The 18387-nt window shown below is 42.5% G+C and overlaps 2 protein-coding genes across 2 annotated transcripts; one reads left to right on the top strand and one right to left on the bottom strand.

The window, feature by feature from the left end:
• Positions 1–3118: 3118 nt before the first annotated feature.
• On the top strand, positions 3119–4231 carry LOC124671332 (BTB/POZ and MATH domain-containing protein 1-like). The gene has a single exon (XM_047207717.1). The coding sequence runs from the start codon at positions 3119–3121 to the stop codon at positions 4229–4231; it is 1113 nt and encodes a 370-aa protein (XP_047063673.1).
• Positions 4232–4623: 392 nt separating this feature from the next.
• On the bottom strand, positions 4624–9739 carry LOC124675926 (peroxisome biogenesis protein 6-like). The gene is made up of 16 exons (XM_047212004.1): positions 9494–9739; positions 8394–9035; positions 8004–8247; positions 7764–7905; positions 7429–7612; positions 7136–7327; positions 6787–7053; positions 6575–6646; positions 6331–6417; positions 6086–6208; positions 5890–6000; positions 5739–5777; positions 5530–5651; positions 5304–5448; positions 5140–5223; positions 4624–5054 (listed from the first exon to the last, which is right to left on the bottom strand). The coding sequence occupies exons 1-16, from the start codon at positions 9731–9733 to the stop codon at positions 4962–4964; spliced, it is 2787 nt and encodes a 928-aa protein (XP_047067960.1). The 5' UTR covers positions 9734–9739; the 3' UTR covers positions 4624–4961.
• Positions 9740–18387: the final 8648 nt, after the last annotated feature.

The raw sequence follows: 18387 nt of genomic DNA, 5'->3' as shown, positions 1-18387 counted from the left end.
TGACACGGCAGCGGTGGTACAACCGAGAGGATCACGTGCATCGGCCACTTCTATGCTGAGCAGGGCGTAAGGTACACAAAGCCTGAGATTGTGCAGGGACTCGCCCCGGCTATGACGATAGATGACTTCATGTCGGTAAGTAATTGTCAATGCGATTCTATGTACCGCGGCTAACTTGCAACTATATTGTTTGTTCTTCAAATGAGTTTTGATTTTGCAGAGTTGTACCACATTGGGCTGATAATAATAAGAGGGCCGCCTTCATGGAGTTGGTCAAGAATTGGGTCGGCGAAAACCCCGATTTCAAGGCCGTGAGCGACCGGAACAAGGCCAACCGTGGTTCTCAGGGAACACACACTGCGGGGAGCAGCAGCACCGATCGCTATCGGGAGCGTCTGGTACATATAAAAATGGAACAAGCTGCATTTTTTTGATTTTCGATGATATGCATAACATTTGTTTTGTGATGCGGGGAAGAAGCTCGGGAGGGAACTTGGTGAGATGGAAGCGTGGACGCACATGAAGCCGGTGACGCCCGGTCCGAACGAGCCTCGGCCCGCGCCCGAGATGTACTACGGCAAGGCCAAAGAGAACAAGGAAAGATACTGCGAGGAGTACGCCAAGCTCCATCCGGAGGTGGAGGACCCTATGACCGAGCCGGTCGACGAGGTGGCGATGATGCCGGCGGGGTACGGCCAGCCGCATGGACGTCTCGCCTGCCTTGCTGGGGGTTTCAAGCCTCAGAGGAACTTCACGCAGATCAAGGCTACCCTCCCTTCCGGCAGCTACGCTACCTCCTCGCGGACTACATGCCGTTCTCGGGTAGAGGTTGATGTAAGTCATCCACACTTTCATCCTCTGTTTTGACTCTTGTTCCTGAATGGCTATGTTGATGAGACGCATTATTTCTGAAATTGTAGACTCAGCTCGAGGAGGCCTATGCAGTAGCTTACGAGGAGTATCTCGAGAAGGTTAAGGAGCATGACCTTGTGAAAGATGCCTATGTCCAGTGGACGAGCAACCAGATGGCGGTAAGTTTCAATCTCTATGGTTGCAAAACATCATAAGTCCCCATGTTTGAATCTGAGCAATCTCTCCCGTTTCTTGCAGAGTTTCACTCGGTTCATGATGACCGGAGTGCGAGAGGAACCACTCCCGAGCCACCTCATCCGGGGCCGACGCCGGTGTTCCCGTCCAAGGAGGAGTTCTATATCATGTACAAGCGTCGGCGTCGGTTGACCCCGGTAAGTTGCTAACTTGGCTAAGTTGCTAACTTGGTGTGACATGGCTAAGTTGCTAACTCCCTCCAACATGTAGGGATTGGGAGAATCCGGGAACGACACTCCTTGTGGTACGCCGATGCACCCCGGTCGCCATTCTCCTGGTGCTTCTGCCGAACCTCGGCATTTTTCTGGTTCCGGTGGCTCTCGTCGTGGTTCTACCTCCCCGAGCACCGTCGAGATACAGCGGCCTCACTTCACCCACTCGGAGCTAGATCGTCTGTAGCTAGATCGTCACTCGGGTGGTGCACCACCATAGTTTCTACATTGTACTAGCACATGATGACACGCTCCATCTTTGTAGTGGATCCGGTGTATGTACCATGGTCTTGTATGCTATATTTGTGCTATTTGTGAGATTTGATGCTATATTTGTGAGATTTGGTGCTATACGGTGATATCTGTGTGCTATATGGTGATATATATGTTACTGCATATTCAATCCTATAATATGTGCATTTTCTGCGATTTTCTGAGCAAACGAGGCCAAATTGGCAAAAATCAGAAAAAACTGGGCCTGGCTGTGCCGACGGTGTCACCGTCGGCACAGGCCCGTAGCTGTGCCAAATGGCGGGGTCCAGTGCCGACGGTGACACCGTCGGCACAGCCGAGCCCAGTTCGCGCGATTTTCCGGCTTGAACAGCCACCGTTTTGCCGCCATTCTGGGAAAAAAAAAAAAAATTGTGCCGACGGTTACACCGTCGGCACAGCTGGGGACGTTGACGGCGCCGGCGTGACGGCTGGTTGGCTGTGCCGACGATGAGACGGCCGACGGCCACCGTCCAGCCGTCGGCGTACGGCTGTGCCGACGGTGAAGTTCTGTGCCGACGGTGCACGCGCGGACCCCGACGCCTGCTGTGCCGACGGGGAGACGCCGACGGTGACCGTCGGCAGAGACGGTGCCGACGGTGAACGTTGTTGTGCCGACGGTGCGGGGCCGTCGGTGTAGCTGGTCGTCCCCGTAGTGAACCCCGCGAAGGCGCTACAGGGCTTGCACGTGTTCGACCAGGAGCTCGATGTGACGCTGTTTTTTTTAGCCGATGAAATCCTTGATATACATGCTATAGTTATCAATTTTCTATTTTTTTGCGAAACGCTATTTAAAAAATGGCGTGCTATTAGCACGTTATAACTTGCATAGCGTTTAAAGAAGGACCACACTATTTCATTTAAGGCGCTATTTTTTTCCTTGAGAGGTAGCCATTATATCTGGTACAAGTTCGAGTAGATGATCCTGTTTTTTTCAAAATGAGTTTTAAATGCATTTTAAAATATCAAAAATTTCGATAAAAAATGTGGCACATACATCTCAACATTCTGTATGCTCGCAAAGTTGTTTCAGAAAAAAAATTATTTGTGTCGTGTGTAAAAAGATAAAATTTAGTGCTAAAAAATAGTTTTTATTGAGACATTTCTTTATCTTTATTACACAAGACACAAAAATGTCAGCTTTCCACGAAAATTAGCATGCACACCTACTATGTCAACATGTACGCGTGAAATTTTAGTTCACTTCTTTTTGAATATTTTAAAATATTTTTTTGAGTAGCAGAAGCATGTGCACCTCGGATCTGAAGTGAATTTCCGTATCAGCCTCTACACAAACAAAATCTTGGCACCACTGACTCTCGCGACGGTTTCTCATCCGCGCGTGGTCTGCCAGGGCCCACGAGTACAATGATAACGGGCCTGGCCCTGGTGTCAGCGCCCAGCGGCCACGTCCGTCGCCTTCCTCTGCCTCTATCTCCTCCCCCGCTTCGTCTCCACGCAAATAAACCCCAAGATCGAAACCCTAGTCCTCAGCCCGACCTACCCAGAGCAAGACAAGGAAATCACCGATGGGAAACACGATAACTCACGTGCTCAATGCGTCGCAGGGCTCGCCGGCGGCCGCGAAGACGGTGCAGGGCTTCCACGTGTGCGAGATCTCAGGATACAGCTACCACCGGGAGCGACCCGGTGAGTCCGGCAGATCGCCCGTCTTCTCCGTCTGCGGTTACGAATGGCAAATTAAGTACTACCTCGGAGGATTCACAGATACTAGCTATAAAGACTACGTGGGGCTGTGCCTCCAGCTACAGAACAAGAAGGACGACACCAGGGTGGTGGCATCCGTGAAGCTAAGCTTTGTGGACCAAACCGGATCTTCGCCGCATCACACGGTGACAGCGGAATTCGATTCCGGTCGTAATAACGTGATATATCATCTCGAGTTCATGAAGAGGAGCGAGCTGGAGGCGTCGCCTTACCTTCGCTTTGATCGCATCATTGTGGCCTGCCACATAGCAATTCTCAAGGAGGCAAAGAACGTCGCCGATGTAGTGGAGAAGTTTGCCAAGCTGCCGCCGTCCAACATCACGGATCATCTGAGCAAGCTGCTTCGGGAGAAGGAGGGCACAGACGTGGTTTTCAATGTCGGAAAAGAGGATTTTCCTGCCCACAAGACGGTGCTCGCGATGCGGTCGCCCGTCTTCAAGGCGGAGCTCTACGGCGAGATGAGCAAAAACGACCCAGGTCGTATTACCATCGGTGACATGCAGCCCGCCGTCTTCGAGGCCCTGCTCCATTTCATCTACACCGACTCGCTGTCGCCCGCCATGGACCGTCTTGGCGGCAACGACTATAAAGAGATGACCCGGCACTTGCTTGTCACCGCGGATCGCTACGCCATGGAGAGGCTCAAGATAATATGTGAAAGCATCCTCTGTGAGACCATTGATGTGAAGACCGTGATGACTACGCTGGCTTTGGCTGATCGGTATCATTGCGGCAGGTTGAAGGATGCTTGCATTAAGTTTATTGCCTCTTTGGGTACAAGGGAAATTGATAGTGTAATGGCAAGCAAAGGGTATGTTGAGCTCAAAGCAACCAGTCCTTCGGCTTTGGTGGAACTGTGGGAGAAGACATCCAGGATCCGCAACTCAAAGCCTTCGCTTCACATGCTAGTTTAGTCCACTAAATAAATAGGTTGCTGCTTCTTTAACAGGTGTCTAGCTTAGAGCCAGGGCTAGTTAGGGTCTTCATTTTATCAGGTGTCTAGTTTAGTTTGCAGCAGTTGGATACAGCAAAAAGGAAAGTGTGTATCTCATCTTATTCTTTTTCTGAATAAAATTTCCTATCAAACATGTGATCCCAGAGCATAGTTCAAAAGGTTAGAAATCAAAATGTATCATACACAGCTACGTTAACCGTGGCCTGCAACGTCCAGGCAGCAACACGCTACGGCATCTATATCGTGTCATCTTTGCCGCTACAGCATCTCTATCGTGCCATCTTCCTGCTGAACACAGAGAAGCTAATCTTGCAAGTCACTCTGTTGTATGACAGGTTGCCAAGTCAAATATAAAACTAATTTTGTATTGTATATTGATATTGATTTTGTTTAAGTATGAACACAGAACAGAAAACTCTTGGGTATGCTGCTAGTTCTGCTTTGTAATACCCAGAAAATATGCTAAACTCATTGCTGGAACGTGCATACAACATGGCCACAATTGCCAAATGCAGAGGGAATTGTGGAAGGCAAACACCCAGCTATTATTCATACATGGAGCTAGTCTATTTTCTAATTCACTCTCTACACACACAAAATAAAATCCACGGAAGAAAGTTGACGGCTGTACACTCAGGCAATAGCTGGGAGGTGCAAAAACACATTTGTTATAGCTACTAATGAAGTCCTTATGATCTAGAAGGTCCTTCGATCTTCTGCCTCAACTGTTCATAGTTTTGCAACTCCTCCATTGTCAATGACGGTGAGATATCGCCCAGCACCTGTGTAGTAAGAAAAATAGTTCAACTCCTAAGATATGACCAACAGATACTTATTGTGCTTGCTGAAAAATGATTTGAATATTACCGTCATAAAATCGCCAGTCTCGACAATGACTTCCTCAGCAATGGCTTCGTTATTTCTTGAAGGATCACCTTCAAGTGTTTCAACCTTCAAATACCAGCGTGTAAGTCCAACACAGCACAGCTAAGAAACACATAAGTTGCCAGCAGGGAAGTGCAGATACTCACGGAACGCTTAGCAGCATGAAACCATGCATCCGCGCATAATGCATAAATATCAGCACCGGTAAAGTTTGGAGGACAGTGCTGAGCAATTGACAAGAGAGAAACATTCTTGTGGAGCTTATACTTGCGTGTTTGTGCTTTCAGTATTCTACATGACAATTACAGGGAGATCATAATTTAGTACAAACTACTCTGAAATTTGGTGAAAGGAAGAACTATCAATGGGTACCTTTCCCTGTATGATGCTTCAGTATTTACACCAACGTAGAGAAGCTTATCAAATCGGCCAGGACGGAGAAGTGCCGAATCAAGAAGGTCAGGCCTATTGGTAGCCCCAATGATGAAGAGGTCCTAGAGAATAGCATGGAAAACATTTTTCCTTCACTGCATCTAAGAAATACCGGCAAAACACTAGCATATCATAGATGAGGAACTAACCTGGCTGTTATCACTTAACCCATCAATCTCCACCAGCAACTAGTAAAGAGATAAGGGGAAAGTGAGTTAGGTCACTCTTAACACTGTAACACTGAAAATAAGAGGGAAACTGTGACATCAGTTACCACCTCACTGATGAAGTTAGTTATACCTGGGAAACCACTCTATCCATCACACCTCCAGAATCTGCAGAGGATCCTCGTGCAGGAGCAAGGGAATCAAGCTCATCGAAGAAAATTACGCATGGGCGTGCGGATCTAGCCTGAAATTGACAGTGAACAACTGGACAACAAAGTATATATATGCATATTTTAGGACAATTGCATGGCTTATGCAGAAGAATATACCTTCTCAAAGATATCCCTGACATTCTTCTCTGATTCTCCAACATACATGTTTATCAATTCTGGACCTTTCACGCTAAGAAAGTTTAATGAGCACTCAGTTGCTACTGCTTTCGCCAATAATGTCTAACAAGTCAAGAGAAAACATCCTAGTGAGCATGCACCATGTTGCGGTTGGATACAACTATCTTTTGACAAATGGGAATGCAAACTCAATTCAGGCATGGTATAAAACCCACCAAACCTACCTTCCCAGTGCCTGGAGGTCCATATAACAGAACACCTGATCTCTTCGGCAATTTAGAAGAAAAAAGATGCTTGTACATCAGAGGTAACTGTATAACAGCAAAACAAAAAGACAAGTTAGCAGTTCCAAACCTACTGCACCAGCTTCTGGTGCTCAAACTACAATAACCAAATCTTATTTGTATCGATAGAATGCAATATGTTAGTATTACATTTACATTCTGAGTTGAATCAGGTCAAATTTACCTGAATAGTATCTAGAATAACCTTCTTCACTTCCTCAAGCCCACCAACATCCTCCCATTTGACATCAGGAACCTGATAGCACAGAAATAATCAAAATCAGGGACTTGCAGAAAGAAAGCTAAAGCAGACTTGTATGGTTTCATGGGTTGAATGCATATTGGCCAGAAATCTAGAAGATATAAGATGCTGTAAGGCAGGGATTAATGTTTTACTTTTGGTGTACCCAATGCAGCGCGGTTCCTTTTCTTAGCCCGTTCTAATGAAGACAAAATATCTTCTTTAGAAAATTGATTTTCTTCATTCTTAGTTGTAGACGAGCTCGCAGTAATGCTATCCTCAATCTTATCATTGCTACTTTTCTCCACTGCAACTTTATGCGCAAATGAGACACCAGCGTCTGCAACCAATGCAAGTATATCCCTGGGCATGAAACCAGACGTTTGCACTGACATGTCTTTTACAAACTTGTCATCGATAGTCTGAAAAACAAAACATACAGGCAGGAAATTTTAGTAAAAGCTTAAAACTTAATTTCTGGTTCAATAACAACAAAAAAAACACCTCATCAGCAACTGCGGAGACACCATGGAGTGTTTCAGATATCAAGTTCTTCCTCTGGTCTTCATTTATAGTCTTCATGTTGACCTCATGGCGAAAACATCGCCTGACTGATTGCTGCATTCCTTCTGCACTGTCTGCAGTTGCCACTAGTATAACTTGAAAAGAGCTTACACATTCAGGTTCCACAAGGTACTGAAAACAAAGAGGTTCAATAATAAGGAACTTGATACAAAGATGATTTTACATCATAAGAGCTTGTTAAAATCTAATAGTTTGGAGAACAAAAGACTTACTGAATTTCCAATCACATCCCTTGCTGGCAGTGAGTCTTTCGTAACCCAACGCTGTCCAGTGTACTGCTTGATGACAGACTCAACGTTTGCTGCAATGCCAGATTGCTCAGACTGTGGGCCTTCATTGGAGGATGTATTCCCAATTGCATCAAAGTGGCGAAGAAGTATTATACAAGGAGAGTACCTTCAAAAAAGGGTATTCGACAAAGAAGGAAACAAAGTAAACACCACCATCTGGAAAAGTAAAACAAAGTAAACAAAAGAGTTTGGCAACTAAACCAGGAACGAATGTCAACTGGGGAGAATAACAAAGTAAAGGCACAAAAGATGATTACTTCTGAGCTTCTTTGAAGGCAGCCACAAGCGCAGCAGATGCTTCGCTTTCTGACGATGTCATTAAATCGTGACAGCAACACTCAACTACATGCATACCAAGATGGTTAGCAACATGCCTGACTACCGTTCTTTTTCCACATCCTGCAGCCCCAGCATTTGTTTTGACAAAAAAAATGTTCAGTTCAAAGTTGAGTAGTAAACAATGTAATCAGATGAGACTGCAGTTAGAATGCAGTAACCTGATGGGCCATACAAGAAAGTGGAAAACTTGATCCTTGGTAAAATATTTGAAGGACATAATGCTGGCGTAATGATAGATGCTAACTGCTCCACAATTTCGCCATGCAAAGGTACTGAATCATCATAAGCAGCAAAGAAGCTGCAAGGAGGAACTGGAGCAGAAGCACTTCCCCCAAGCACAAGGGCTGTTTGACCACAGTTAACACGAAGAATCGGATCATCTGATGGTTCCATGCCGGTTACCTAGTGGAGTAATTCAAATATTAGCACATTAATACTTGCGGATGAAAAAATGAGGGCAAATATTAGCTAGAGACTAGATCACATTTATTTTGTATCTTTGCTTCTTCATCCAAACATGTCCAAAGGAAGAAAAGTGGGAAATTTACCTTAAAGTATACCATACTAGAAGGATGAAGTCTATCATTTTCTTTGTTGCATGCTAAGCAGGAGATCATGCCACAGTTCCAGTCATTATGTATGCAAAAAACATCCCCTCTTGCTAGGAACCTATCAGACTTGAAGTATTCATTTAAACCTTGATCTACCATATCTTGGTAGTCACTTTCTCCACTGGCCGAATTTATCTTTAGTGAAGCAAGCACGCCACAATCAGGAATCCTCACAACAGAAACCCGTAAATGCAAAGCATATCTAGGCACTTGCGGGCACGGGAGAAGCTCTAGGTGTAGAGAAATACCAGCCCCACTGCTAGCAGCACCGTCCTCATAAACTTTAGAGCAAAACTTGAAAGGTTCCCCGCCTTTCTGAATAAGAAGCTTGAGACATGAAACATGCACTCCTAGGTTAAACGCCAAAAGTGGGCTAACATAAGCAACATCTTCATCCAAAGGTGCAGAGCCATTAGCTGGAAATGACCGAGTAGGCAAGCATCCCATCACATGATCAGAGGAGGAGGTTGAGGCCACAGGGTCAGGATGTTCTCTCTGGGACTCATCGAGGGATGGGCGATCTAATACTACTGCTTTCACAATCCTCCCAACATTGTTGTCGGTATTCTTGACAAGCACCTGCAGATTAATAGGTTTATTACATATAATTTCAGCGGGAGAGATTCCCACATACCTATTAGAGCTCCAAAAACCGCAATAACAAAAAATAAATACAGTACTCATGGGATTGATTTACTGAATCAAATGCAATAGATAGTAACACATACTATGTGCCCTGAGAGATCACTCTTGCGTAGCACAAAATTTCCCGACATCTTGCAAATTTAGTTATTATTACAGCTCAGTACAAGTACAAAAATCAGCAAGTCATATCCAATTCATCAACGAATCTTAAACCAAAATTTATCCCTCGTTATTGACAGGCACCCAGGCACTCTGTATGCCCACTCTATTGTCAACGATATCGAATTCACCCCTCCTCTAAGCACCAATAGTGTCAACAATACAGGCTCTACGTGATCGAACTCCCAACCTGGCCATCCAATTGACAACCCAGGATTTTCTGGACCACGTACCGGCGTGCCTGTGACGACGGCGAGGCGGCGGAGCGCGGAGGCGGGGAGGGCGACAAAGCACGCGAGCTCGCCGAAGTCGCCGCATCTGGAGCCGGAGGAACGGGCGGGGAAGCGGAGGACGCCGGCCTTGAGGCGCAGCGGCTCCGGCGGCGGCCCGCGGCGGTCCCCCGGTAGCGAGTCGAGGAGGGCCTGCGTGGACGCGAGCACCAGCGGCTTCCTCCGCGGCCGCCTCTCCACCATGGCTGCGGGCCGGGGGCTGAGCAGAGGAGGACGGGAGGAGACCGCTTGACTTGGATCAGCACTCAACACAACAAAATAACGGAGGAGAGATTCCGAGTCTCGGAGACGAAGGCGTCGTGTTCGTGTTATTACCGTCAGATTAGCCACGAATCCAATGACGAGCAGTAGTTAGCAAATCAAATTGAACTAAAAAAACCGAAAAGTATTTTGGCACATGAGACCCGTGCTCCCGGTATTTAAAAATTATATTTTTGTGATTTCAAAAATTTTGAAATTAAATAAGCACAAGCATATAAACATTCTAAAGGTGCGATGTAAATTTCGGAAGAAAAAATGTTGTATTTTAAGCTATAAAAAAGACAATGTCTGACAAAAATCTGAATTTAGCATCCCTATACACAGCCACAAATTTGTTTTGTTTCCTTAGCTCAGAGTACAACACAATTTCCACAGACGTTTAAATTGAAATCCAAAGACGTTTTATATTTACGAATGGAGGAAGTAGAAGTTATGTTTTGTCATTTTACGCATCTTAATTTTGTTACTTTTATTTTTCATACTCTTGAGACTAAAGGACTAACTTAGCATAATTAGGATAAAGTAGAAAGATAGAATCATATCTAAGATATCATCCCGTAGTTGTTCATGTGGAGAGAGAAATGAATCTAAATATAAAATATAAAAAGCCATTGCATGAAAATTTATATATATGCGCAAAACTTAACATGAATTATAAAAATATGTGTTGTTGAAATTCTTGGAAGGATAACCGATATATTAAATATGCATCCAACTTAGGAGTAGACAACAAAATATACAACTATGTTCCGATATTCCATGAGTTAAACAAGATAACACAATGAATTTGTCACATGCTTGCCGCACGCTAAAATATATACCATAAAATGATAGTTCGCGGTAGTTCATCGGTTCACCTCATACCCACTCTCCTCATGATAAACCTTATGTGTGGGCCTTGTTCTCGCCAGATTTTCTCCATACTTGTGGAGCCACGTTTTTATTCAGGCATGTTATTCTTGGGAGTATGGTCCATGATCGATTTGTTTACATTGGAGTATTATTCATGCCAAAATTTTATTTCATCTTGCTGGAGCAATGGTTTTTTTATCAAAATGTGTGTTATTTGTTGTGGACATGTTAATGCTTGTGTGCCTCTAGAATCCAGATTAAGGGGAGTCTAGGTCTTGCATTGGTGGGCAGTTCTTGCTTTGCTCATGCCCCATATTTTTTGGTATGTTTTATTTCGTCTGTAGTTGATCCAAAACCAAGAGCATAGTGCATAAAACAGTTAGGTTGTCATGATTTTACGGAGTATGTCCTAAAGGTGGTGCATTTTCCATCGAAGGTGACATCGATTTGGCAAGTTACTTTTGGATGATTTTCCCCATGATAGGTGGTTAAGAGCAGGGTTGTAATTTCCTAGCAAGAGCCAATGTTCCAATGCAGGATGGACAAATGCAGTATTCAAATTTAATTGGACAAATATTTGAATTTAAGGTTTTTAGTACCTAAAACACCACATATTTTTGTCGCATAAACATTGTGCCACGCGACTAGGCACTTCTCTATGGTGTAAACGAGAAGTTACTCATGGAAAAAGGATAACTTGATATTTTGTATGTTTCCTTTGAATACTAGCCTTCGTCGTCTTCTCACTATATATTGACCTTTCATTCTTTAGGCTTTCCTCCAAAACTAGTGGAAGCTGCTCAAACCCATCACTCTAATGTCGTCCATAATTAGTTTTTTGATGACACAAACTCTAGGCATCTATCCTTAAGCTTCTCGCACCGGTTATACACAACATCCAAATCAAAATTTGGACCTAGCAAACTAACCTAATAATATTTTTTACTAAAATTTTAAACTTTTTGTAGAAATTATTATGCATACAATATTAAGGAGCATAACATTTTTATGATTTATTTGGCACGATCAACCACATAATAATGCCATTAAATGATAGTAGTACTGTTTATTGTTAAATAATTTTAATGGAAATATTAAAATATACTTTATTTGTGCTAAACTTAAATTGTATTTCAAGAAAAAAATGTTTCAACAATTGCATAAACTATAAAGTTTATATGTACTTACATAAAAGATCTCAAAAGAGTACAAGGTAACAAATATCTGAGTAGTTTGGTCTAGAATATGACTAAAAAAACCATATTTTTTGAACCTTCTAAAGAATAAATTATCACGATCATTTACTAGTTGTTTAATGGGTACAATGTTTCATAAAAGTTATAATGGGCTCAATAGTAAGTTGATACCATGTACAAGATGTTTTTATGTAATAGCATTGCTTATATGCAAGTGCTTCTGCAGTTTCCGAAGTAAAGTATTGTGTTTAATTAACCATGGGAATCTAGTTAACACATATTTATGTTTGACAGAATAAACACTTTGTTGCCAACCTGATTTTTCCTCCTACTTTGTACATGGTCCATGGTGAAGACCTCCTCCTAAATAATTACAAATATTTTTAAATGTATTCAACAAATGGTGTTTTAGGTGTAAGAGATAATAGTGAAGTGTTCACTAATATACTACTCTCTTTGTTCGTAATTATAAGATGGTTTAGATATTTTAATGTGGATTAGATATGTACACACTAAAATTCGTCTAGATCCATGCAGTTTAAAAAAACTAAAACATCTTACATCTTATAATTAATAATAAATGGAGGGTGCACTATTTGGGGCTCTCCTTCTCCGCGTTGTGGTGCACGGTAGGCTTGTTTGAGGACTTATTCATGGGCAGGCCTTGCAGCTAGGAGGGATTTGTGTATGAGGAACTCCCCCACAATAAATGTGGCATATGCTCCCCTACTAACCCTGAGCATGTGTTCGAGCTTCGAGGTGGCCACTAGCGGGGTAGCTCCACTGGCGGAAAATTGTGACCGGTGAACAATTTACCAATCAACTACAAGATGCATGTGGTGATTTCATCAAAATTCAACCTCAAACTGGAAAAAAAAATCTAGAATCTCCATCTTTCTTATTTTTTGACTTATTTTATAATGTTCACCTTGTTTATTTACGATCGAATAGATAGATGTGATATGTTTTTGTAGCCAACTTGTTAGGAGCTTAAAAGGCCTAGACATTATTTAGCCCAAAAAAACTGCGTTGGCAAGCTAGTGCGGCCCAGCTGGAGTATAGAATTTGCGCTGCCTTATACCCGTATCAGTGTCAGCCCATATATACTGTCCTTACACTACACATATTACTGGCGAGAATTAGACAAATCGAACACATAATCTAGTTTCCTTCAACAAATTTCTCAAAACTAACCATGTTCTCAAGACCACAGTAATGTTGTTCTTTCAACTTAGCTAAGTCTTTTAGGAAGTCAGCAGAAAGTAACATATAGCCATGTTCAAGAGTGCGTACGAGTTGTGCTCTGAGCATTCCTTTCCACCATCGTGCAAAGGGCAGGTTTACAGAAGAAGAAGTGTGGTGCCGTCGCATTATTTCACACAAAACATCACACATATATATCCTTCTCCACAACCGTGCAGACTCTGCCAGCCAACCGTCCAATCCAACGAACACATGGATCCGGCATCTTCTTTCCATGTCTGCAAGTAGATATATGTTTGCTGCTGTCGACGTCAGTTTTAGCATACTCGATCTTAATCTACTGGTGGTGGTAACCATCTGTCCATCTCGAGCCTGAACCCCAACGAAGATGAAAATTGCAGCCTTTCACCCCCGATATGTATATACCAGCTGCACACGAAGGCTGTACGCCTGTACAAAAATGGGAGTACGTACATGAGAGAGTAGCTAGGGTGGGCCAGCGGTGGAGGCGGTTGGTCGCCGGCCGCGTACGTAGAGGACCTGGAAGTGCGTGAAAAGGCGGGGAGATCATCTCATAAATGGCGTTAGGTAACCTGAAAACGACGCCGGCCGCCGGCCGTCGTCTTCAGTGGCATATGGTCATCGCTCCATTAATGAGCGCCCTCCCTCCTTTCATCAGCACGGACGTCGTGCGACGCAGCTAGCACGACGCATGCAGACCGATGAGCTTGATCCGCTCATCATCGGAGCACGATCCTTTGGTTTGGGGCGGGCGCGCCCGACGCGTGCCCCTCCAGTCCATAACTACTCGCCCCGTCGTCTCCGGCGACGAGCGGACGACGACGAGCTTGATCCGCTCATCATCGGTGCGCGCGGTTGCCGGTTAGGAGGAGGGAGGAGCCGCTCGGGCGATCGATTAAATGCAGGAGCGAGACGTCTACTGCGGCTGATATCACGCTAGCTAGCTTCCTACGCGCGCTAGGTACATACACGGTGAACGGTGGAGAAGAAGAGATGAGGTTCTGGCGACCGCGACGGCGAGACCGGGCTAAATGCTCCGTCAGCCTTCCACGCCCAAAGACTCGCGCTGTCATCAAGGAGTAGCATTAGCCCTGCCTAATTTCCCGTGGTTTCAGCTAAAAGGCCGGCCGGCCGTGCGCGTGGTGGCAAACCATGATCAATCGTGTCCCGGACTCCCGGTGCAGTTCGATCGCATTGTCTGCCCATGATCCACACCTTCAGGTAAAAAAAACTCAATAGAAGTACGAGTGTGGCCGTGTGGGACAAAAATTATCCATAAATATGTAAATAAGATAATATCAATACCTATTGGTAGAGCGGACACGGTACAATATCGTATTATTATTTTGACTAATAGAGTAATATCATAAAATTATAGCATATGCATGAAACTGGTATATGATATTATGCCTTCTCCCATGCATGTATGTTAGCACAAGATCATAGGAGAAAATCTTGTGTGGCATGTGATTAATTAGGAGAGAGAGGGATGATGTATGTTACTCCCTCCGTTAAGACTCAAGGGCGAATTCATTAAGACAAATAATTTCATAACTCATCTCATTAATTACTATATACACCAATAGCTTTACATACATGAGAGAAGAGAGAGAAAAAGAAGAACATGCTTTAGGAGAGAGGGGCAATAAAGGAGACAGACCCTATAGTGATTACTTCCTTTTGATCAGTTTACCGCTGACCATTATTTTGGTTAATAAAATATGAATTATATTTCACAAAAATTATATCATTGAAAACTATTTTTGAGTACGAATCGAATGGTATATATTTTGTAGACATATAATTCATATTCTTTAGCCAATTAATAGTCAAAGCTTGTCTTAAACTACGTGCACGTCTGTTAAACTGTACCAGAGGGATCGTGGTGAATCGTAGGGTTGGTGACTCCCAGAACATGCATAGAAGCCTATTTTGGTGGCAGCAGCCGAACAATGGTACCTTATGTGTTGTGGGGGTGATTTTGGGCGAAAGCTCGATGCTTCGATGCTAGTAGCGGCGATGGCTATGGGTGTCATGTCTCTCTTGACAACGTCGTTGTGGTCACCGTAGTGTCTGCGACTGCGTGAAAAACCTTGGCTGCTTTAGCTCCAGCGAGGGACGTGTTTTATGTCCTCACCCTCCCGAGGGCTTCATTGTGGAGTTGAGGTACCTTTAATTGCAACTCTTCATCATCGGTGGGTATCCTCGGATCCTCCCTCGAAGTCCCTTTGACTGTGGCGTAGGGCGATCATGGCGGTGTTCTATCTTATATCTTACAATTTAAATTTAAACCTCAATACCAAGGCTATGATTGTGTGGCTTTATATTTGTAAAATGGTGTCAAATCCACATTGGAAAAAAGAAATCTAATGGCAGCAACCACATGACGTCATTAGGTGCGTGCAATAAATGGCCAAGCGACCCTGATGGATTCAAATTCAACCACGCACATCGCCCCATAAATATTCCCGTCTGACCTGAACAGGAGCAGGAAGCTTCTCACACGTTTTGCTCAAAGACCCACCATCTCAACTCATCGTCATAATCTGCTGCTAGCTTCACTGTTCAAACAGATCGGTGGATCCGTGATCCGTCTAACAAATACTATTCGACTTTCGGTTCAGAGCGAAACAGCTGCCGGATTCGATCGGATACTCTGTCTCGAAATCTCGATTGAATGCATGCATGTGCATCAGTGCATCCACGAATGGCACTCACTTCGCAAGGTCTTTCTTTGCCATTACTATCACGAAGAAGACATGTACACTACTCAGGTTTACTGTTTTCCCCTCCGAGAAGGACACCTGCTCACGTGAGCCCGTCTTTTAGAAACAAAAAACGTCTAAATTAGCTAGCGGAGATCGAAAGTTAACTTCTGAATATCAATGGTGTTTCTCACACGTGCACTTGTGCATAAGTGAATGTATAGCTTGTTTGGTTGCATAATTTATGAGATCCGGAACCATAGACTTTTTTCTACATGTGGTACTTCGTGTACAATTATTCCATGGAAAAAGCTCCTTAGGCTGCTCATAGTGGGGAGTAACATAAGGTGGTGTCATGCATAAGTTACTAGTACATGTTACTACCTTCATAGTGGAAAGTAACTTAGAGGTGGTATCATGCAAAGTCTCATTTATTAGTTTGTAGACTCATTTTATCTTGGGGTGTGTGATGTTATGGTAACATAGCTAGTTACCACCTCCCTCTCTTTCTTCATTTATTGCTATGCCATGTCACCAAAACACCTTGAAATGTGTGATGTTACTACCTAAGTTACTCCCACTATGAGCAGTCTTACCCCTAACCTCGTGGAATCGTTACTTTCACAATTACGGCTACCATGGTCTGCACCATTCCTCCAGAGAAATTCTTGCAACTAAACAACTATTATTGCATATTCACGTGCTTTCGATTTATGTCGGATTCTGTTCATCGCACCATCTCAATCCTACATTGTTCATGTTCATGTGTTCTAAAAATCTTGCGAAACAAGTAGACCTAACTAAGAACAAAATGTTATAAAGCACGCATTCATAGACTGAAGTCGTATGTGCACTCATAGGACTTCGTCGTGAATTAATGAGGAGATATTATGAAGTTGTGTTTATTCATAAATACAATCATATGCACTTCGTCGTGAGTATATGCAAAGTCAATACATATATCACGAAGATTAGGTTTTTGGTTGCTAAATTATAATATAATAATGCACTGGTTTTGTAGTACGTATATGTTTATTTATACAAAAGTAGCCACGAGAACATAGAACTTTTTTATTTGACAAACAAAACAGAAAAAAAAAGACAAAAGCATGTTTAAAAAAGTTGGTTTATCATAAGCCATCTCAATGAAAAATGCAGTTGGAATCCTGTGCTCATCATAGTGGGTGCTCTAGGTTCCCCTAGTGTATAGTTAATCTAATTTCCCACTTCAAATAGTTTGCTTTTACATATGGCTGTCTAATTATGATCCTCCCTCTAATTTTGCCACTTGAGATGCGTCTTGATTTTGATATAATATTTTAGATGTTGATTTTTCCTAAATATTTGAGAAAACATCAAATTTGTCTATGAGTAAGCCTAAAATGTATGGTAATTAAAAACCAAGGGATTACATGTTGATTTTTTTGTATACTTGGTCAAACTTCATGAATTTTGACTTTCACGAAAACCAGTATGTACTACTCACTCTGTTCCATATTAGTTGTCATTGATTTGGATGTATCTAGACACATTTTATTTATAAATACATACAAATATATGACAACTAATATGAAACAAACGGAGTACATTCTAAACACAATTGGAGTGGTTGCATACGTCTATCTCGATTGTTGACATGGAAAGTCTTCAAGATATGACAAAGTTATTTCTATTGTGACCGCCCTTATAGTCTTATACTCACATAGTAGTGTCATAAAAGTGGGGTTGCTATAAAAATTATTTAGGACTCCGGAACCCCTTCCCCTCGTAATTTTTATTTATTTTGTATTTTGGGTTTAGTAAAAGTTGATATTTGCGAATTTTGACCAATTTTTTTATTAATAATCATAATACCAAATATATAATCTGAAAATATAATTTATAAAAAAAATTATTGTAGCTGTGGAAATTTTTCATAAAAAATTAGTTAAAATTGAAAAAGTTTTAATCTGACCTGAACGGAAGGAGTACTAGTACGTCTAAGAAGCAATATTTTGATCTATAATACAAACACGCGTGTAGTAGGTTGATCACCATGTCTAGTGTACCTAAATAGTTAAGATACCCATAATAGGGGTATCATATGTACTATTATGCATTCTATGCATGTAAATATTGTGATGTGTCATCATAATTAATAATGAGAGAGCATAGTGGTATTATATACTCCTTCCGTCCGCAAAATAAGTGGACGTTCAGCCTCAAACATTGTCTATAAAATAGTCTATTTCTAACTTTTCAATGCACTTTAAAGTAGTGAAAATTGTTTCTTTCTCGTTGCACGGAAATCAAACCCAATAATATTCATCACATGTTATCTCCATTTTATATATGATCTTAGCTTATTAAAGGTGAAATAATTAAAGAGGAGAGAGATGTTGATTTGCATCTTTTCAATACAATTTTCTTTTCACTTGATAATATTGTCTTCGAAAACCTCTACATCCACTTATTTGTGGACGGAGAAAGTATGTAGTACTATAGCATAGCACGTAGAATTGGAAAAGTAAATATAAAGTAGATCTTGTACTCCTTCCAAGTACATACTTTTACATTGAGATTTTACAAATCAATAAATATTAAACAAATACTGCTAGTA

The sequence above is a fragment of the Lolium rigidum genome, chromosome 7, assembly GCF_022539505.1.
Source record: "Lolium rigidum isolate FL_2022 chromosome 7, APGP_CSIRO_Lrig_0.1, whole genome shotgun sequence".
Lineage (NCBI taxonomy): Eukaryota > Viridiplantae > Streptophyta > Magnoliopsida > Poales > Poaceae > Lolium > Lolium rigidum.
This window is presented reverse-complemented; position numbering and strand designations above follow the sequence as displayed.